Here is a 22,020-nt window from a genome sequence, read left to right on the forward strand (position 1 = left end):
TGGCCTTGGGTACTAACTGGGGTCAAGGCCATGCTAGTCTGAGTAAACGCTTTACCGTCACTGGCTTGAGGCCAGCAGCTCCCCAGTCCTCTGTGATCCCTTTGGAACTGTGCCCAGTGGGGACTCTGCCCCCATTCCCAAGCTTTGGCGTTGGGGAGTCACTCAGCTCTGAGTCCTCCGGGGAGCAGGGGGGCAGAGCTGAGCGGCCGCCCGGAGCTTGGCGGGAGGAGGGACGGGGGAGGGGAAGGTTGGGGAGATCCGGCTAGAGGGGAGGCTCCACCGTCTCCTTCCTTCCTGGTTCCTGCAGCAGCTGCTGCCACTGCTCAGCTCTGTGAGGAGGGAGCGGGCGACTCGGAGAGGGTGACTCAGAGGCAGACCGGCGCGCGCGGGCCAAGGAGCATTGGCGTCCATGGACCCTGGGGTAAGGGGGCCACGCTGGCATCAGCTGACATTCCTGGCTAGGGCTTCCTCCTACCTGAAGCTGGCCGGTCTGCTCCTCCGGAGACTGGGGGCGGGAATGGAGGTGGAGAGGGGGCACCCACCTGGTTTATCTCGACCCTGCACCCTCTAATGACAGAGCCTTCCCCTCTACCCTCAAGCAGTGAGAGGCCGAGGTCCCACAGGGCAGGAAAAGGGCACAGGGATACCCAAACGCCAGGAGAGTTTCGGAACTTTCAATGGCTGAATGCAGGAGTTTCCTCACCTGGATCGGCTTCTGGCAGCATGGGCCCCTCTGCCCTGATCTCCTGGCCATGCCTGCCCCACCAGTCCCTGTTCCCTCTAGCTTCAATTCCTCAGGTGCTTACAAGCTCCCTCGGACGATCTGAGCTGTTTCCCCAGGCTCTGGCCAACCTTGCCCCTTCCGTCCCCTCCCCCATCACACACACACACACACACACACACACACACACACACACAGTCTCATGCATTATTGATCTCCCTGTGGAGCCAGGATGGCCAGGGCTGGTGCCAAGGGTGCCTGTGGGCACCACTGCAGGACCTGTGTGGACCTCGGCATGTTCTTAGCCGCTTCTCCACCCTACAGTGTCTCCATCAGCTTAGTCCCCTCCCCTCTCTGGGTGGGTGCCCCAAGGAATGGGATGGTAGAAAGGCAATAGTGAGGTTTTGGGGGGGACACTGAGGGTCCAAAGTGGGTATCCTAAGGGGATGTTTGATGGGAGGAGGCACAGGGAAAAATGGGGGCTGTCTCAGCCCTCAGTTTCCCTGTGTAGAAAATGGGAGCCCAAGAACTGGAGGATATGGGGGCCAACTGGTGGGGAGTTGGGATGAAGGGGTTGGGAGTTTCTGCAGGGGAGCCATGACAGGGGAGACTCCAAGCCGTGGTGGTGGGGGTACAGGGGTCTTGAAAGAAGAGCAGCTGGTTTGAGACCTTGCTTTATCTAGTCTCTGAATTCCTCTTCACTCTCCTGCCTCACCTCTGATCACCCCCAGGGGATCCTCCAGAGATAACACCAAGTGTTTCCTGGAGCCCAGGAATGTGTGTTTAGGGTGGGGCTGGGTGGACTTTTCCTGGTTTTCCCTCAGGTCTACCTTTCAGTGAACTAGCACACAGTGGCTGCAGCGGGAGGGTCTAGACTGGGAGGCCCACCCAAGGTGGGGTAGGGACAGACTCAGGAGAGGCGAGACCGGGGAGCAGATGTGTTGGTGAGCTCATCTCAGAGGATGGTGGTGAAGGTGATAGCAGGGTCTATGCTAATGGGGTCTCTTTCTTGCTTTAAGAGCCCCTTCGGGACAAGGTGACATCCTTCCCCGGCACCCGCTCTGGTCCTCAGAGGGAGTAGCCTCTCCCTTCTCCATGGACTTCCAAGAGAGAGACCCTCCCTCGCTGGTGGAGAGAACTCAATCTGCAAAACCCAGTGGTGCTCAGCAGGTCTGAGGGTAGGAAGCAGGCAGTGGGTGGGCCTCACTTGGCCCAAGGGGGCCTCACCAGCGGCTCCCCGACTCTGTCCTGGACTGCAGGCCTCCGAGCTGTGGGAGGTGATGGAGGAGCCTCGGGGCCGGAGGGGTGCAGAGGGTATCATGCCTGAGAGGCAGGAAGGCCACCTGCTCAAGAAGAGAAAGTGGCCTTTGAAGGGCTGGCACAAGGTAGGGTGGGCAGATGCTGGTGGGTTGGGCAGTACAGGGATGGAGTGGGGTGGGGTGGGTGTGTTGCGAAGAAGAAAAGTCCATGTGAGGGGTTGCTCTCTCCCCACACTCTTTCCTCTTGGCTATCCTGGTCCTGTACCTCCTGGGCAACGTCGCAGAGATACTTTGTGCTGGAGGACGGGATCCTTCGCTATGCAACCACTCAGCAAGATGTGAGTCAGGCCCTGGCCTGGGGTGGTGGGAGGAGTCTGGCCCCAGAATGCTCTGGGCAGGCAGGGGGTTTCTGGAATCCTCCAGAGCAGGGCCTGAATCCCAGGCAAACCATTCCTGGGTGTGGGGTCTTGAGCAAGTGTCTTCCTTAGCCCTCAGCTCCCTCGTCTCTAAGCTGAGGAGAGTGTCATCACCCACTTGTAGGGTCATTTTCTTGGCAAGGGCCCTCAGGACTGTGCCTGGCACAAAAGTGTCCACAAAGGGGAGTTGTATTATCCTTGTCCCGTTCTCATGCTGGGAATGAGAAACCGAAGGCCTAGCCTCCTGGGTTCTCTCTTCCTCAGCCTGGATGACGCCTGACGGTGGGGATAGTTTTCCCTGCTCTGTGACTCCCTTGAGCTCAGAATGTGACTTCTGAATTCTGTGCACAGGAGGACAACTGACAAGTCCCTGCAGATACTGTTACTTGGGCATGAGGGTGAACCTACTGCCTGGCCCTGGGCCTAGAGTGGCCTCAGGGAGATGGTAGCTCTGTGGCCCAGGGATCTAAAAGCAGCCCCCTCCTCCCCCCCACCCTTCCACCCCAGATCACCAAGGGGAAGCTCCATGGCTCCATTGATGTCCGACTATCTGTCATGTCCATCAACAAAAAGGCCCAGCGCATTGACCTTGACACCGAAGACAATATCTACCACCTCAAGGTGACATCTCTGGGAGCCAGGTGGTGGCTTGGCCCCCAGCCTGGCAGAGGCACTGGGGCACACAAGAGAGGGGGATGGGCTGAGGGTTTTACCCCTGAGTTTGACAAGAAGGGAATCGTATCTAGTAGCCAATGGCAAACCGCCCGTTGGTTTTGATGTGAACAGGCACAGAGCTAAGGGCTCCGACACTTGGGGAAGCTGGGCACTAAAGGGAGCGAGCCTGCGAGCCTGGGGACCAGAGCCCCGACTTCTTGTCCCTGGAGAGCAGTCCTCCTTTCATGTAGCCTCCCCCTACTCTGTCACCTCTGCAGATCAAATCCCAGGACCTGTTCCAGAGCTGGGTGGCCCAGCTGCGTGCCCACCGCCTGGCCCAGCGCCTGGACATGCCCCGCGGCCCACTGCCTAGCACCGCTCACCAGAAGGTAAGATGGGTCCTGGGCCAGGAGATGTGGGGATTCAGGGGTGGCGGCTTCAGGGAACTGTGACAGCCAGGGAGGCAGGTACCATCCTTCTTGACCCTCGACTTACCCCGCAGGTTCCGGGTGCCCAGCTTCCCACAGTGGTTAATGCCTCAGCTCTTCCTGGGGTTGGACCTCGTGAGAAAGTGTCTTCCTGGCTGAGGGGCAGTGATGGCCTAGACCGCTGCTCTCATGGTGAGGGGCCCCTGGCACCAAGCCTCGATGGGAAGGGTCCACGTTGTCAGGTCTAGGTGACATCTGCAGTCACAAGGAGGAGAAATTGTTACCTTCATCCCTGCCTCAGGGTGCCCCAGGCTGATGGGGGGAACAGCCTCTGTCTCCAATCTGATAGGGTCTACCCCGGCTCTGCCCTGGGAGCCCTAATCTTACAGAGGGCAACTGGGCTCGTGCCCTCAGCGCATGGACAGACACGGACACAGGGCCAGGCTTCATGAAACAGCACAGAATGCCAATGCAGGGAGGGGTCCTGAGGAGTAGTACCTGGGAAGGGTGCTCTGGCATCGGGTTCCTGGAGTAGGGGCTGTGACGTTGGCTGGGGGGAGTGCTGACCAAGTGTTGAGAGAGAATGAGACCCCTCTCCCACCTGTGGGGAGATAGCAGAGGTAAGGTGTAGTCTGGAGACAGTGGAGACTGGGGTGCTGGCCCTCTTGGGAAACCAGTGTGAGGCCAGACCCAGAGGTGGGAACTGGGGACTGCTTTGGGTTCACAAGCAGGGGATGGGGAGATAGTATCAGGATTTCTCTGGTTGCTGGATGAAGTCTTTGGAGGAAGGTAAGCTAGGCGACAGACTTTGGGGTGCTTGGCCAGTGTTGCGAGAGGGTCTTCCTCATTCATTCTTCCCGCAGAGCTCTCTGAGTGTCAGGGGAAGCTCCAGGAACTACACAGACTCCTCCAGAGCCTGGAGTCCCTGCACCGAATCCCCTCAGCCCCCGTTATCCCCACACACCAGGTGAGGTCCAGGGGAGGAGGCAGGCTCCTGCCCAGGGGTCTCTCTCCTGCTTGCTGCCTTCATTCCATCACTTTCCTGGGACAGGTCCCCAGTCCCCCTTATATCACTGCTGTTTTCAGGAGAGCCACATATCTTCCTAGTTGCCTCTCTTTCCATGTCCAGACTGCCTCAGGGTTGTCTCTCTGCTCCGTTGGAATGACCCCTTCCTCTTGGGCCCATGCTTCTGCCAGGGGGGTGGTCTTCTTCCTCTGGGATGTCAGTTGTCTCTGTGCACTCCTCTGTGGCCATCTGCCTCTCTCCAGCTTTGATGGTTGCTGCCCTTTTCCCCACCCTAAGATTGAAACTCCCCTCACCTTGACTTGCCAGGCCTCGGTGACGACCGAGAGACCCAAAAAGGGGAAACGGACCAGCCGTATGTGGTGCACACAGAGCTTTGCCAAGGATGACACCATTGGACGGGTGAGGTGGGGTGTGGACTCGAGTGACGGGGGGTGAGACGCTCTGAAGGAGGCTTCTCCTTCAACCCCTCCCTTTTACCCACAGGTTGGGCGTCTCCATGGCTCTGTTCCCAACCTGTCTCGCTACCTGGAGTCCCGGGACCACTCAGGATCCCGTGGGCTGCCACCCCCAGACTATGCCCACCTGCAGCGCAATTTCTGGGCCCTGGCCCAGAAGGGTGAGTGTGTGAGGGAGGGAGACGAGGGGCAGGCAGGGGGAGGGGGAGGGACAGGAGTGTGACGGCCTGCCCCTGCCCCCACAGTGCACAGCTCCCTCAGCAGCGTCTTGGCTGCCCTCACCGCTGAACGAGACCAACTGAGGGAACTGCACCAGGATTCAGAGCTGTCCAGGATGGGGGTGAGGCCTGGGGACAAGGTGGCCAGTGGGAGGAGAGGCCTTGAAGTTGAGTACTGCAAGCCTGGGGGTGATTGTGGATCTGGGCCAGGAAGGGGGGTTGACAGAGGTAGCCTCTGCATGGCAGGGCAGGGAAGGGCTTCATCCTCCTGGTACCCTGTCCCCTCCCCCTCCCCCGACAGGTCTCTGAGGCCTCAGCTGGCCCAAGACGCCTCCATTCGCTGTCCATCTCCTCGGACACTACGGCAGACTCTTTCAGTTCCCTCAACCCTGAGGAGGTAGGAGCCGGGTGGGCAGTGGGGACCATTTCTGTCCTAGCAGGAGTGAAGGCATGGTTTTCAGACCTGAAACAGCCCAGAAATCCTAGCTCATAACATTGGCAGCAGCTGCGTCTCGGTCATTCCTTCACAGTGTGCAGATTGCTTTTACTTTTAATTCAGAGGCCTGTGGACAGTAATTCCTACTCTCAAGTTCATAGACCAGGAAACAGAGACTCAAAGAGTCTAATTGTTGGGCTCAGCCTCCCACATTTGTGGACCGGCTGAGCTGGGACTCAGGGATTCTGAGCACAGACTCGGGGGCCCTATTCCATGGGTTTGCACTTGGCTTCACTGCATGCCAACTTTGTGACCCTGAGCCTAATCTGCAAAGTGGGGGTAATAAGTACACCTACTTCATAGGATGAGTAGCAGGATTAATTGAGTTAATGCAAGCAAAGGGCTCGGAGCTGGACTCAGAATCAGCACTCAGGAAGTGTAAGCACTTATATGGAACCTGTGTCTCCTTACTCCCAGGCTGGTGCTCATTCCACTATGCTCGCCTCCCCTGCATCTTCTCCTGCTCAACAGGTTTCAGACTCAGACAGTGAAAGTCCTGGTTATGCATCCCTCTCAAGGGAGCTGTCAGGCAAGGGGAGCCCTGCCTGACTCTCCTGGCTTGGCCTCTGGGATCTGACCTGTCCTATTTCCACAGCAAGAAGCTCTGTACATGAAGGGGCGAGAGCTGACCCCCCAGCTGTCCCAGAGCAGCGTCTTGTCTCTCGCTGATTCCCACACAGAGTTCTTTGATGCCTGCGAGGTTCTCCTGTCTGCCAGCTCTTCTGAGAATGAGGTGAGGGAGGAGGGAAGCTGGCAGTGAGCGAGAGGAACCCCGTGAATATAGGGTGGGGGTGGGGCTCAGAGAGACTAGAATGTGTAGATTCCCAAATCCTTTCTATCCGCCTCAGCCGCTATCTCTGGGAACATGTCTAACCCTGCTGGGTTTGAGTGGCCCTGCTCAGGAATCTTTGCTGGCGACCCTTCTTCCAGTTTAATGTGCTTTATCTTTGTTGGGTTCTCCTGAAACTGCTGCCTCAGCTCCACCCCAGCCATCTTCCTGTGACCCCATTTCAGATCTAAATCTCCCTTGATCCCTAACCCCCATCCCTGCTGAATCTTGGTAACTCCCAACTTCCCGTTCCTTTGTCTCACCAAGTCCCTGATCTTTCTGTCGCAGTCGCAGTCGTAGGGCCAGGCCCTCCTTCTCCCAAGGTGGCAGGTGGTGCCAGGCCTTTTGGGGCAGTGTCTTAGGGCTCAGACCCCCCCCAAATATGTTCTCTTCCCCTTCCCACCAAAGGGCTAGCTGGGCAGAGTCTTGCCAGGCCCTGGGCACTGCCCAGCTGCCCGGGGAAGGCCCAGTATGCCCGGCCTGTCATCTTCCCGGCCCAGGGCTCAGAGGAAGAGGAGTCGTGCACCAGTGAAATCACCACCAGCCTGTCCGAGGAGGTGCTGGACCTCAGGGGAGCTGAGCGCTATCAGAAAGGTGCCAGCCAGGTGTTTGGGCAGGGGAGGCTGGAGGTGGGTAGAGAGATAGTGTTGTCCATGGCCCAGGCCCTTTGGGGAGGCAGTCCCTTGTGGTAACTGGTGGGGTAAGGGCTTTGGATGCTGACTCCAGAGGTGACCCCAGGAGGTAAGGAAGGCTAAGCTGTGAGGTACAGAATGTTCCAGCAGTGGCTGCAGAGGTGGGTCAGGCTCAGGCCTCGAGGCTAGCTGGTCTTCTGAGAAGGCTTGCATAGGGCCTGATAGAGAGGGAAAAGATCCCACTTTGGCACTTATTAGCATTGTGGCTTTGGAGATGTCATTTTACTTTTTGGAGCCTGTTTCCTCATCTATAAAGTGGATGGAATAATCTGCATCCTGACTTTGATTTCTGTGTTTATGAAAGGAACGGAAAGCAAGGGTGGGGACTAGGGAAGGGATTTTGGAGTGCAGTTTCCCTGCTGCCCATCAGGGAGCTCATTGAGAATTAGATCCCCAGCTGTCCTGCCCCACAGTGAGTTGAGACTGGGTCTTGGCTGGGAGGCAATAGGGCTGTGGGCCAGCCTGAGGGCCTGCTGTGTCTGGATGCTGGGAGAGTGATGGCTGTGGTGGGCCCCAGGGGTGTGTGTTCCAGGGAGAGCTCCGGGGCCACCCCGTCGCCGCTGCCTGCCTGCGGCCAGCGGGCCTGGGGCTGACGTGAGCCTGTGGAACATACTGCGTAACAACATCGGCAAGGACCTGTCGAAGGTGTCAATGCCTGTGCAGCTCAACGAGCCACTCAACACTCTGCAGCGGCTCTGTGAGGAGCTTGAGTACAGCAGCCTCCTGGACCAGGCCAGCCGCATCGCCGACCCCTGCGAGCGCATGGTACTGGCCCCCACCCACCCTTGTGCCCAGCCAGGCTACCTCTTCCTCCTGAGGGCCCCTGCCTCCCAGAAAATCCTGGCTGGGCTGCTGCTGAAGTTCCACCCCAGTTCCCCAGTCCTTGCTTGCGGTGGGACAGTGTCTCCTTCTCTGATCCCCACCCCCACCCCCATTAGCAGTCTTCCTGCCCTTCCGCCCACAGGTGTACATTGCAGCCTTTGCTGTCTCTGCCTACTCCTCCACGTACCACCGAGCGGGCTGCAAACCCTTCAACCCTGTCCTGGGGGAGACCTACGAGTGTGAGCGGCCTGACCGAGGCTTCCGCTTCATCAGTGAGCAGGTGTGGGCCCTGGAGAACAGGGCTGGCCTCATGGGTGTCTGGGGCAGGATTAGCACCTGGGCTCCAGAGGGGCCAGTGCATGGGAGAGAACACAGGACAGTTGGCTCAGTGCTAGACACTGGGCCGTATGCGGGAAGTGCAGAGGGCTCTACTCGAAGGAGCTCCCCATTTAGTGTGGGAGACTGACTTGAAATAAGGAGTTACTGTGCCATGATCTAGAGCTGGGATCATGGAGGCTTACAGGCGGCTAGTCAGCTCCCCTGGGAAGGCATGCTCTAGGGGGTGATCTTGAACTAAGTCTTGAAGGCTGAATTGGAGTTCGCCAGGAGTGCAAGGTGGTGGGGAAAATGTGATGTCCCAGACAGTGTAAGGAACAGATGAGCATGTTTGGGAGGAGCTAGACACGCGGCTGGAAGACAAGGCAGGGCCAGACGCCGAGGAGCCCCGTAGGTAACGGTAAGGAGGAGTTTGTTTGTTTTTTAAATCCTGAAGGCTATGGGGAGTCATTGAAGGGTTTTAAGTAACAGAGTGACATGCTCAGAATTATAAAGAACACTCGGGCAGTGGTGTACGGACAGGTCAGAGAAGCCCATTAGGAGGCCATTTCAGTCACCTCCCTGAGAGCTGATGAGGACCTGCATTTAGGCCGTGGCAGCTGGATTGGGTGGACGGAGGATTCAAGAGCTATTTATGTGTTGCCCTTGACAGAACTCAGTGGTCAACAGAATGTTCTTACAAGTAAGGAGTCGGGGAGGTGGTTGATGAGAGGGAGAAGTCTGGGGTGGCCTCGAATTTCTGGATTGGGGGATTTGGTGGGTGTGTGGTGGTGCCAGTCAGCAAGATGGAGAGAATGTGAGGACAGTCACTGCGTTAGGGAGGCTCTTTGTCATGGGGACTTGACTTCCAAGGAGAGATGTCCAGTAGGCCCTGGGGGATGTGGGCCTGGAGCTCCCTGGAGAGCTCTGGGTGGGGCTGACAGATCACGGAGTCACCAGTGTAGATGGCGGGGAAAGTCATGGACTGCTCCCAGGAGAGGGTCTGGAGAGGAGGGCAGGCAGGAAAGCTGGAGGAGCTCTGAGGCAAAGGGGGGGCGCTTAGTGGGGTGTCATTGGCTTCCTGACAAGGGAGATTTCAGACAAAGGCTGGGGGCTGAGGCTGGATTACAGTTGGTGTAAATTGGAAGTAAAAAACAAATGATAATAAAATAGAGAAAAATGAAGATTATTTCCAAAAAATTTTACCCTGAGGGAAAAAAGAGGGAGAGAGAGTGGCAGCCAGAGGGGGAGATAAAGGGTTGAGGCATTTTGTTTGTTTGTTTAGATGTTTTTGAAAACAGGGTGACAAGTTTACACAGTCCAATAGTGTACAATAGAAAAATGACCCTCCACCTTACTCCTCTGAGGGGACAGCTGCTGCCACTGTTTGTTTTACTCTTTTTTAAGATAGAAGAAACAGGAGATACTTCTATCCAGAGCGAAAGAGAAATGTAGAGGGAAAGACTAAAGTGCAGGGGGGTGGGGGGAGGAGTGAGGGGCCTGCAGGAAGGGGTGGTGGGCAGCATGGAGGAGGAGGGGGTCCTTGCCTGGCAGCGGGTCGGGGTGGGAGCCCATAAGTTGCTTGAAGGAATTGGCCTCTGTCCTCCCTCTGACTATGCGAGGGAGAGTTCTGCTTTAAGAGGATGGCTTGGGTATCAACCCTCAGAGGAGGGTTATAGGTGATGTGAGGGCCCAGTATAGACATGATGCAGAATTAGAAGTTTCCCAGCGGGTGCTGTGTCTCTGCTACATGGAGGTGGTGATGGGGGGGGTGGTGTTCTGAAGAGCGTGGAGTTGGGGCAGCATGGAGGCGGCCAGTCAGTGCTGGGAGTCGTGGCAAGTGGTGGCAGCAGGTTGTTGAGGGTGCTGGGAGAGGGCTGGACGTGACTGAGCAGTCTCAGCTGGGTGGGAAGGAGATGGAGCCGGTAACAGGCCATGGCAAAGCAGAGCAGTCGGAAGTCTTGGCAGGAGCCACGGGCAACAGTGAACGGAGAAAGAGGCAAGGCAGGCAGGCTTGTGGATGCAGGAGGTCAAGAGTCCAGATGTGGAGCCGTTCATTTCCAAGAGCACAAGGCGAGGGTTTTCCAAGGGGTTGTGTGGAGGAGGTTGCAGGGTGATGATCAGCTTTGGGGGAGAAGGTGGGAGAAGAGGGTACTCGTGAGAGTGTTGGACCCCGCCTGTCACTGCCAGAGGACTTTATAGGCTTGAGCAGGGGCTCTGGAAGGCTCCATAGACAGGGGTGGCAAGGAGGCGAGTGAGTGAGAAGGGAGAATAGAGGGACCTTGTGAAAACAGAGAGAATGATGGAATTTGGGTGGTGGCCAAGGATGACAGGGACAAGAGACCTGCAACTAACTGATCTTCTGATTCTTAGGGGGACTGGGGCTGGAGGTAAGGGACTCTGAGGGGCCCTGGGGTCAGGAGCAGACCTCATGGTCTTTAGGGGCAGCCTCAAAAGAACTTCCTTGCTCACCAAGGTCTCCCACCACCCCCCTATCTCGGCGTGCCATGCAGAGTCTGAGAACTTCATCTTCTGGCAAGGTGAGGTAGGGTCATGGTGGGGTGGGCCTGGGGATGAAGGGCAGATGGCAGAGGGGCTGGAACACTCTGGTCTTATCTCTGCTGTCGTTCTCCTTCTCCCAACCTAACTCCAGACATGAAGTGGAAGAACAAGTTCTGGGGCAAATCCCTGGAGATTGTGCCTGTGGGAACAGTCAATGTCAGCCTACCCAGGTGAGTGTTCCTAAGCGCTCAGCCCCCGGGCCCAGTCTACAGGCCATCCTCCAGACTGGGATGGGGAGGTGGGAGGGATAGGATAGAAAGATCTTGCCTGAAGTGGCTTGGAGTGGGCAGTGTCTGTACACTTTGTACCCAAATTTTCAGCAGTTGCCAATGAAGAAAGGTGAAAAATCTTAGCATGGTAGAGCTGGAAGGGCTCACTGAGGTCATCTGGTGCAGTGGCTTTCACATGTTTTTGACCATGACTCACAGTAAGAAATGCATTTGAGACTTCATGGCAGCGCGCACACACACACACACACACACACACACACACACCTAAATTGATCTCAGGACTGGTCACAAACCACATTTGAAACCCCTTCATCCAGCTCACCTTACAGGTGGGGATTGCAGCCAGAGAAGAGGGACTTACCCAGCGTGGTCCAGGAGTTAGCCAGAGGCCAGTGCAGGGGTCAGGGTCAGGGAGAGCCTGGGCTTCAGGGTCAGACGTCCTGGCTGGGAGTCCTGGTTCTGCCACTTAGTAGCCATGCAGGCGGCAAAAAGACTTGATGCCTCAGAGCCTCAAGTTTGCTCTTCTATAAAATAAGAGTAACGAGTAACACGGATGTGGTCATAGAACAGGCCTACCACCGTTCTGCCCCTCGAGGCATGGGCCCTGTTTGTGTTTTTTATCCCCATGACTTAGGCACTTAGGAGCTTGTGTTAGCTGAGCACTTTCTGGGGAGGCTGCTCTGTGTTATAAATACGATATGTCACCCTTCATGGTATAGCCAGAACCAGGACCATTGTGACCTGTGCCAGTGAGACAGGCTTTCTCTGGCTCAGGGTTGTACTAGGGCCAGCCAGCTGCCCTCCCATGCTCTGTCTCTCTCAGGTTTGGGGACCACTTTGAATGGAACAAGGTGACATCCTGCATTCACAACATCCTGAGTGGCCAGCGCTGGATCGAGCACTATGGGGAGGTGCTCATCCGGAACACGAAGGACAGCTCCTGCCACTGCAAGATCACCTTCTGCAAGGTGGCCATGCGTCCCTGCCCCTGCCCAGCCGCCCCCAGCAGCTCACCCTGGGGAAGGGGAGGGGACACCTCCCTAAGCCCCCCACCCTCACCCCCACCTCCACCACAGGCCAAATACTGGAGTTCCAACATCCACGAGGTGCAGGGGGCTGTGTTCAGTCGCAGTGGTCGTGTTCTCCACCGTCTCTTTGGGAAGTGGAACGAGGGGCTGTACCGGGGACCCCCACACGGTGGTCAGTGCATCTGGAAACCCAGTAAGTGGGGTGGTCATGGAGGGCTGGGCAGGGTGAGGGCAGCTACAGCACAGTCCACCTGCCCCAGTCCCTGCCTTCCCCCCAGACTCAATGCCCCCAGACTATGAGCGAAACTTCGGCTTCACTCAGTTTGCCTTGGAGCTGAATGAGCTGACGGCAGAGCTGAAACGGTCACTGCCTTCTACAGACACACGGCTCCGGCCAGACCAGAGGTTAGTGCCAGGCGGGCGCTGCCCTAGAACTGCCAGGCTTCTCCCCTACGTGGGTGGGTTTCTGTGTAGAGCTGGGACGGTGTCCTTCCTTCCTCGCATTGCCTCAGGGAAATGGGGCCTGTTTGGGGGCAGAGCTGGGCAGGGGACAGAGGCCTTGGATTTGGGGGCTCCTGAGGGGACAGTTCTGCTGACGGCAGTCTGGATGCTCAGGTATCTGGAGGAGGGGAACGTACAGGCCGCTGAAGCCCAGAAGAGAAGGATTGAGCAGCTTCAGCGAGACAGGCGCAAAGTGATGGAGGAGAACAATATCATCCACCAGGCTCGCTTCTTCAGGTGCCTTTGCCTTCACCCTGGGTCTCTGCAATGCAGGCCCCCCACCCGTCCTCCCCCCTGGACCCTCCTGCTTTGAGCGAGGCCAGCAGCAGGAGGTAGCATCTCTGGATCAGTCTTAATTCTGGATATTCACCCTTCTCCCTCCATGGTTCTCTTTCCTCAGGCGGCAGACAGATGGCAGCGGGAAGGAGTGGTGGGTGACTAACAACACGTACTGGCGGCTGCGGGCCGAGCCTGGCTATGGGAATCTGGATGGGGCTGTGCTCTGGTAGCCCTGGCCCCAGGGGCAGTAGGCTCCGGTTCCTCCATCCTGCCCCCACCCCCGCCACGGACACATGGGTGAGGCCAGGCTCCCCCACTTACTGCCCTGGGGACCAGAGGAGCAACCCTGGCTCTAGCCCTCTCCCCTCTGCTGGCCAGAGGGGCTACATCTCAGTGTATCACCCACCCTGTGTTTAGGGTGAGAAGCAGGATTCGTGCTTCCCCAGTCTTGTTGCCCCCATAACCGGCATGTAAGACCCTTCTTGCTCTTCCACCCCCTATCTTCCCCCTTGGGGTACTTGGGGGAGATTCCAGGCTCTCCTGGATCTGCTCCCCATTTCAGTGCCTTCCTAAGACACAGGGAACCCCTTGATGTTCCCCAGGCTTCCTATGCCCAGGGCTCGGGCCCCAGCTGTGTGGACGGGGTGAGGGAAGGAGAGGAGACAGCCTTTTCTTTCACCCTGTCCCTCCCAAACTCCTCTCCAGCATCTTCTCCCCGCTGCCCTGGTCCAGCAGGCCTTCCTTTGCTTGGTCCCTGGTAATCTCTCCCGTACTCCTGGATCCCCTTCTCCCAAACTGCAAAATGCCTGCAGCTTCCCGCTCCTTCGGCCCTGGTCCTCAAGTCGTTTCCTTCAGGATCCCCCCAGAGCAGATAAGTCCTCTCCAAGAGATGGAGAGCAGACTGAGCAGGCAGGGAGCCTGGCCTCAGACCCACCGGGAGTGAGTGAGCACGCGTGAGAGTGTAAGTTTGTGTAGAAGTGTGTGTGTGTGTGTGTGCCTGTGTACTGCTTGCTGGCGAGCAGGATTCCTAATGTAGCCTGGACCTGGGTGTCCACAACTGTTGCTGCTCATTTTCACACAGTCTGCCTCTGACTAAGGTGAATTGCTGACATTCCGAGCCCCAATAAAGACTGTCCCAAACTTTGGCCTGTGACTATTCACTTAAACACACGTGTGCTCAAGTTCAAAGGCGCACAGCTACCCACTCACCTGGGCTAAAAATCCGGTATTGTCTCTCTCCCGTGATCCTCACATCCTGTCAGTACTACCTCAAGTCCCCTGCAGCTCTGGCCCTTCTCTCGACTGTACCTGTCCTAGGCTGGGCCCTTACCAACCCTTGCTTGGGTCCAACGCTTGCAGTAGCTTTGAAGCCCCCAGTCACTCCATTTTAATGCTGGCTTTCAAGGTGAGATTTTAAAAGAGAAAAGATGAGCACCTTGTGCCTACTTCAAATACATCCATCACTCTGAGTGCCTAGAGGAAAACTCCAAACACTTCAACCAGAGAACTGGTCCCTGTCATGCAGGGTGTCAGGTGGGGTCTCTGGTCCCGCTCCCCACAGAAGAACGCAGGACATGGTGAGGCCAAAAAGGAACGCCCACGGAGCCATAGATAGGGGAGTCATACCATTATAGTCTCGCTGGCAGCTGGGTTGGAGACACAGGAAGCAGGAGCCACACAATCCGCAACCTGCCGTCCACTTCTCTGACAACCAACCTCACTTGCTAACTGCAATCCGCTCTTGCTAGCTCAGCCACCATCTTCTTGTTAGCCCCCATTTTCTGCTAGCGTAGCCATGGCAGTTATATTAGTGGCCAATGGCTCACTGGTTACAGCTGACGGCCAACTAGCCACAGCTGATGGCCATCCAATCACAGTTAATGGCCATTTACTACCTGAGCCAGCACCTTTCCACGTGAGTGGGAGAACCTGGAAACTCCTGGCTCTGTCACCACAGTCCCTGTCCTGCTCTAGCAGCGCTGACCCCTATACCCAGCCTCCCTGGTCAGGTCTGTGCCCCGACCCCCACCCCCTAGATGAGTGAGTGTTCAGGAAAAGGTGGGAGGGACTAGAAGGCACTGGAGAACGGGGCAAGTTGCAGTTTCTCCTGCTCCCCCATCACCTAGGCTGAGACAAGCTGTTATTCCAAAGCTGTGTGATCTTCAAGTGCCTTACCTCTTTGTTCAGAGAATTCACTCTCTCATTTAGCTTCTTTTGTGTCTTAGAGGAGACTATATATGGAGTGGCCCAGGCTCCTGAATTCATTAGTTGTCTCTTAGCCCCTGACTCCACCCCACTGCAACAGCAAGCCCCAGACCCAGCCCTGGTTTGATGGATGTCCCAAGAGTAAGTTGTGCTTTCTCTGGGCAGGTAGCAAGAACAGAGGGGACCCCTGAGCTATGGCAGCCCTTCCAATCCTAGTCTTTTTCTTTTCCTCCCTCTCCCAGCCCCTGGGGTGGGGCGGAGGTCCACATTTCCACATTTTATTTACAGAGAGTGTTAAAATGAACACGCTTGCTCTGGCACCACATGCCAGAAATAACCTATGAGGCCTCCAAGAATCTGGCAGTGGCTTGGGCCCAGCTCAGCAGTGATAAATGACAGCAGCAGACACCACTTATCAGCTCACATTCCTGTGGATTGCCAATGTACTCAACTTTTGCCCACCTTCACTTTTCAGAGCAGTCACTGGGTCGGGAAAGCCCTTCTCTGGGAGACCCAGGTGTCCCCAACTACTCCCAGAAGCTGCCCAGGTATTCTGGAAGAGGGTGGTCAGGCCCCCTTTAGTGGTGTCTCCTCACTGCCAGGTAACAGCACCCCGAGGACAGCTGGTCCAGGACCCCCACATACACTTACACACATGGAGCTCTCATAAGAGAACTTTTCCCTAAGTTTCCACTAATACCTCTCCTGTTTGTGTACTGCTTCCCTAGCCATCACACTGGGGGAGGAACACTGAATTTTGTCTTGTACCCTAACTTTGAACTTCCAAAGAGAAAGGCAGGTGGAGTGGAGCGTAGGAAGAAGACCACCCTTAGGTCCAGACAAGAAGTGCCCGTGCCAGGACCCTCTGCTTTAAAAGTTCTTTTTTCTAGCCTTCCTCTGACAATGCCCCACCTCACAGGGCCAGAAATTGGTGGGGTTGAGGAAATGTGGTATCTGACCCCTCACAGAACATTTTGGGTAACTGGGACCTTGGAATCCCTGACCAATTGGCTTCTAGACCACTGTGCAGGCATTTCCCAGGCACTCCTTGTTGAGGGTTGACTGTGCCTGCCAGTGTGCGTGCTCCCTCCCAGTGCATGACAGACCTGGGGGTCAGCCATTGGTGTAGGGCCAGGTCGCCCTACACTGGTGAAGAACTCGGAGGATTCTGAGAATTCCAAATTCAAACCTGGTGTTTCAGGTCATAATAAAGTTATATTTTGTCAAGGCTGGAAGATAAAACATCTTATTGAAGGTGTTAGTTTGGTTTATAATTTAAGTATTTAACATATGTATGGGCCTCTGTTTGTACTCCTGGGCCCTCTAACTGGTAGGGGGGCCCAAGAAGATTCCTTGTGTTGTGCTTCTGAAGGGTGTATGCCTGTGTGTGTGTGTGTCAAGGGGACGTGCATTAAAGGCTAAAATTAAAAAGACATAATATGAAGTGTGCCCTCCTGGGAATGATGAGAATGGGGATGAGAAGGAAGCTAGGCCAGTGCCAGTTTAGCTAGAAATCTTGGCAGATGGGGGAGGCCATCTCACCTAGGACCCCTGGAGAGAGCTAGAGAAGGTGGGAGTTGGGGAGAGCAGGTCGTATTTGCCTGCCTTCCCTTCTCTGCCACTTAGCAAGGTATTACAGACTCGGGGCAACCTCCCTCCTCCAAGCGAGGCCATCAGAGACCAGCATACTCCCCTCTACCCCCTGTGAGGCAGGGTAGACAGGGACCGGCCCTGAACTAAGAGCCAGGAAGTATGAGTTCTGGGCCTGGCTCTGCTGTTTATTCCCTTCCTTTGGTTTTGCCTCTGTAGAGTGGGTGTGGTGATAACCTCCCAGCTCCCTCACAGTTTACCTCCTTTATCAAAGGAGATAGTGGGACTTGGCATTGTCCAAGCAATGATGCATCAGACAAGGGTGGCTTCACATGACCTGGGCAGAGTCACCACCAGCTCTACTGTCCCCATACCTGGGGCCTCCCAGTAAAGCAGCAAGTCCTCCCTGAGAGAGGGAAGCAGAGCTCCGGGGTGCATGTGCAGACACAGTGGGGGCCCTAAGTTTCCCAATGCTTTTGCCAGGAAAAGGAGGATACAGAGCATCTTCACAAAACATGGGGGCCTCAGGCATGCCTCAAGGGGGAGGGGGCCGCCCGCCTCATCTCCGTGGTTCCCCTCTCCATCAATCCCTGAGACCGACACAGCATCTTTATGTCCTTAGCTGACTGACCTCCCTCCCCAACTGAGAGTTCCTGCCCCACCCACCTGAGACACACAGAAACCTGGCCAAAAAAAGGCCAGAAATTTCCGGAAGGGCAGGAATCCCAGGCTGGCAAAGAGGAGGGTAGTGGGGACAGAAATGGGCACCAGTCCTAGGCGTCACCTTCAGCGCGCGCTCTGGCACCGACACGAGGTGGCCCGAGATGAGAGGTGGCCGGGGCGCGTGGGGACAGCCTGCTTCGCAGGAGCATCGGAAGCAGAGCCGCGCCGGCCAGTCAGGCAGCTCGGGTGCAGCTGTCCGGGTGGCCGCGGGGCGGAGCCCGAGGACCGGAGACGCCGGAGCGCGAGCCTTGGTAGGACAGGAGGGACTTGGCGCACCTCAGCCCGGAGCGGCGCGGACCCAGTAAGCCACTGGTGGGGAAACCCTGCTGGGATGCGGGAGGAAGGGCTTGGGGACCCAGGCGCCAGGGCCGGCAGAGGGACAGCTGGAGTCCCTGAGCCCTCCCTCCGCGCACACGAATGCGGGTCCCTTCCCCAACAAGGACACCAGGGCGCTGCCCAACCTGGGACTTTGGCCCCCAGCCTGTAGCCCCTGAAGAGAGGGCAGGCCCAGGGCGCCCCAAACCTGGACAGCCTTTCGCAACAGCCTCGACCACTCTCCCGCTCCATGTCAAGGGGTGTCGGGTTGCCCCAGAATGAACATCTGGAAAAGGGTGTCCCGAGGGAAAAAAGGATGGAAAAAAGGGCATCATGGGCTGGAAGAGTGGCAAAGGGTGAGAACAAGAGGAAGGAGGCAGGGATGTCTGAAGGCAGAATAATTTAGAACCCCTTTGTCATGGAAAGGAGGTGGTGACCGAGTTCTCTTTCTAGGTTGTCTTTCTAGGTTGTCTGTTTCTCCTTGAAGTTCTTTAAAATGACAACAGCATAACACAAGGCTTTTTGTTTTATCCCCTCTTCACACCTATTCAAACAGCGTATTGTTCATTGTTGTAAAATTGACAAATAACAACAACAAAAACCCCATATTACTTTAAAAGTATGCATAATATTCCATTGTAGAATAGGAGGTTTAGATTTATAACCTCTAAAATACATCATAATGACATAACGCAGCAACGGAAATCCTTGAAACATTGTCTACATCTGATTTTTTTTAAGGCTAAATTACTAAACATGAAATTATTAGATCTAATGCAGTGGGTTTCAAGCCCCGCGGCACATTCTATTGCTCTGGGAAGTTTAACCAAACACCCTGGGCCCCGTGGTGCAGTCATTGCTAACCTTCACCACACACTTCTAGACCCTTCTAACTGAAACAGACTCACTCAAACTATCTACTCACTCAGACTACCTACCTTGTGTCGTATTTGACAATAATTTTATTTGTTCAATATTACTCAAATAATAATTGTTTTTCTTTCATCTCTAGTGGATTTTGCTCCTCTGTATTCTGAGAAAATTGCTCATTTAATCCACATTTCCAAGTCAGTATGTAGTTGTATGTGTTGTTCACTCATAATTATTTTCATTAACCTAGTAACTGTTATTATATCCCATTCTTATTTCTCAAAATTTATTTCTGTCTGAAGACTAAAATTAAAAAGACATAATATGAAGTGTTGGAAAGGATATAGAACAATAGATCTCTCATACCTTGCTGGTGGGAGTGTAAATTGGTACAACCATGTGGGAAGCTGTCAATACCTTTTAAAACTAAAATTCATATGCCCTAGGATGAGCAGTTCCACTCCTAGTCATATTCCCAACAGAAATGAATGCATATGTTCCCCAAAGGACATATACAAGAATACTTGTGACATTCATTATTCATTATTACCAAAATACTAGATACATCCCAAATGTTCATCAAGAGGAGACTGGATAAATAAATTGTGGTATGTTTATACAGTGGAAATCAACAATAGAGCAGGGCCGGCCCGGTGGCTCAGGTGGTTGGAGCTCCGTGCTCCTAACGCCGAAGGCTGCCTGTTTGATTCCCACATGGGCCAGTGGGTTCTCAACCACAAGGTTGCTGGGTTAGACTCCTCCACTCCTGCAAGGGATGGTGGGCTCTGCCCCCTGCAACTAACAATGGCAACTGGACCTGGAGCTGAGCTGTGCCCTCCACAACTAAGATTGAAAAGACAACAGCTTGACTTGGAAAAAGTCCTGGAAGTACACACTGTTCCCCAATAAAGTCCTGTTCCCCTTCCCCAATAAAAACAAAACAAAACAAAAAACATATCACCCAGTAACATTTTAAAAAAGCCAAAACAAAACAATAGAGCAATGAAAAAAGAAAGTACTGCTACTTACAACAACATGAATGAATATCACAGACATAATATTGAGCAAAGCCATACTACATAATGAATGACATAGAACTATAGAAAGTTCTATGGTGACAGAAAACCAATTAATGGTAACCTTTACATAGAAGGATATTGTCTGAGAGGGGTTCCAATGGAAGCTTCTGGGGTGCTGGAAATGTTCTAAATTCACCAAGCTATCTATACACTTAAGATTCGTGCACTTAACTGTGTATAATTTTACCTCAATACAAAGTAAAAAAGAAAAATTTGGAAAAAAGTACTTCTGTTTTACAGTGTTTTCCCCAAATATGAATTTCCTTTCTTGTGACCTCTTCATATCCTCCCTTTTGTTTCATATTTTAATAGATACCATTTGGTTATTTTTAAAACTTTATTATTTCTAGAGTGAGCATAATTAAATAACACATGTGCTGTTTGCCCAGAATTGTCATGGCTGGATTTTCCTAGGGTTTTCTCAACTATTACTTGAGGATTATTATGAACCTTCTCTCTAAGTTTTGAAAAATGCAAATAGTAATTTTATGTTATTATTTTTTTCTGAATTTCCTATGATTTCTTACAGATTACATAATGAGTTAACTGAAGTAAAACAGCAAAAGGAAGAGAAAGCAAAGCAAGATGCTTATGCCCAGAACAGAGAAAGGGAAAAGGATTTCATCAGATGAACAGGGTCCTCTACAATTATTTATGTCAAAGGTACAATACAACTGTTAACTGCTAAATTTTATTTTTATTCCCACCACAGAAAACACTAGAGAAACTTTGAGCCAAAAATACATGATGACTTTCTACAAAAAGTGTAAAGTTTTGGTTGTATTTTACGTGTAACATAGGCACAATTATTTTAAGTTAATAAATTTTTATTTAAGGAATTTCTCATGCTGTGATTCCTTCCACTGCCTTAGTTCCTCCTGAGTTTGAGTCTTAATCTCTTTTAAAAATAATTTTTGCTCAATCCACAGTTGTCAAGTCAATCAGTGCCATAATCACTGGGACCCAATTTCTTCAAGCAGTTTACTTTAGGTCCCTAGAAGTTAAAATGTAAAAAGTACATTGCTATTTTGACAAATGATCTAAAATATATTATTCCTTAATTGTTTCTAATATTGAAGTCTTATTACATCCAATTTTTACTCATTGAGCATAGCAAAAAATGTTACAGGTCTCATTGTCACCACTGCAATAAACTTACTGTGATGGAAGCATAACCTGTGTCTCAGAATAGCCACATTATTATTATGTTATTTTTAATTGTGGTAAAATACACAGAACATAAAAATTGTATACTTGTGCAACCATCGCCACTATTTAGCTCCAGAACTTTTTTCATTTTCCCAAACTATAATTCTGTACCCATTAAACAATAATGCCCCATTCTCCTCTCCCCCACGCCATGGCAACTACCATTCTATTTTCTGTCTCTGAATTTGACCACTCCAAGTACCTATATATAGGTGGAATTCCACAGTATTTTGAAGAGGTCATTGTTACCTTAAATATGAATGTTACATGGGGAAACATATGTTTCAGACACTAGAAAATCACAATGGCAACACTGAAAGAAAATAAAATATTTTCTTCTATATTTTTATAAGGCTGCAGAAAGCTTAAGATGACCCTGATCTGTCCAGGGTGCTGATAACTCACAAGCCATCCTGCCAAACAGGTTGGAAAGATTTGATGCTAATTATGATATTAGCTCCAGTGGCTTTATGGCTTCCAGCCTCGAGGAGAACTGAGGATCCAGACTCTTCTCTCTCCATCCTCACCCTGGAGAAAAGTAAGTCAGAGACATCCTGTCTTGAACCCAATAGATTAGAATCCCAAGGAAACTTGAAAGGAGTTACAAAGCTCAAAATAAAGCACAACAAAATGATACCTTGGAGAAGAGTATATGAACATTGGATTGAAAATTTTAAACCAAGAGTTATAGCAATAAACTCACAACTCAGGATAATGGTAAACTCTGGGGGAGACCAAGGTAATTGGGTAGGGAAGGAGGACACAGATAGATGCAAAATTATTGGTATTGTTTGGATCTTAATTTGTGTTTTATTCATAGGCATTTGTTTCAATATTACACTTTAAATCATAGGTATATGCCATATGTATTTTTATATGCACCAAAAATGCAATATAAAAGATCATGAAAATTAATAAGATTCCTTAAAGGAATCTTGAAAAGAGATAAAGCCTAGGGAGGTGTGTATATGCTGCAGGAAGAATTGGGCCACTCAAAGAAATGAAAGTTTTTGGGTTCTCATCTCCCACGTTGTTTGCTACTCTTGAAAACATGTGAATTGTTACTCTTACTACATTTTTATATTGAAAATGACACT

At 52.9% G+C, this 22,020-nt stretch overlaps 1 protein-coding gene, 1 long non-coding RNA gene and 1 other non-coding gene across 4 annotated transcripts; 2 read left to right on the top strand and 1 right to left on the bottom strand.

The window, feature by feature from the left end:
* Positions 1 to 249: 249 nt before the first annotated feature.
* Positions 250 to 14,077, top strand: OSBPL7 (oxysterol binding protein like 7). 2 transcript variants are annotated; one of them, XM_019740659.2, is made up of 23 exons: positions 251 to 421; positions 1,741 to 1,891; positions 1,981 to 2,106; positions 2,265 to 2,318; positions 2,904 to 3,017; positions 3,329 to 3,439; positions 3,553 to 3,670; positions 4,342 to 4,445; positions 4,812 to 4,904; positions 4,989 to 5,121; positions 5,206 to 5,300; positions 5,480 to 5,575; positions 6,270 to 6,407; positions 7,004 to 7,097; positions 7,713 to 7,960; positions 8,160 to 8,297; positions 10,809 to 10,872; positions 10,986 to 11,064; positions 11,948 to 12,092; positions 12,201 to 12,345; positions 12,431 to 12,557; positions 12,768 to 12,890; positions 13,054 to 14,077. In XM_019740659.2, exons 2-23 carry the CDS (start codon positions 1,817 to 1,819, stop codon positions 13,160 to 13,162), a joined length of 2,529 nt encoding a protein of 842 aa, XP_019596218.2. In that variant the 5' UTR covers positions 251 to 421; positions 1,741 to 1,816; the 3' UTR covers positions 13,163 to 14,077. The 2 variants fall into 2 exon arrangements, 1 of the variants encoding a protein (XP_019596218.2); XR_002138080.2 differs by lacking the exon at positions 13,054 to 14,077 and having other exon boundaries at positions 250 to 421; positions 12,475 to 12,557.
* A 3,549-nt stretch (positions 14,078 to 17,626) lies between these two features.
* On the top strand, positions 17,627 to 21,455 carry LOC141568851 (uncharacterized). The gene is made up of 3 exons (XR_012492083.1): positions 17,627 to 17,751; positions 20,244 to 20,377; positions 21,277 to 21,455. It is a non-coding gene; the product is annotated as an uncharacterized LOC141568851 (long non-coding RNA).
* On the bottom strand, positions 20,833 to 20,940 carry LOC141569049 (small nucleolar RNA SNORA1). The gene has a single exon (XR_012492443.1). It is a non-coding gene; the product is annotated as a small nucleolar RNA SNORA1 (small nucleolar RNA).
* Positions 21,456 to 22,020: the final 565 nt, after the last annotated feature.

This window comes from Rhinolophus sinicus, linkage group LG15, assembly GCF_036562045.2.
Source record: "Rhinolophus sinicus isolate RSC01 linkage group LG15, ASM3656204v1, whole genome shotgun sequence".
NCBI lineage: Eukaryota > Metazoa > Chordata > Mammalia > Chiroptera > Rhinolophidae > Rhinolophus > Rhinolophus sinicus.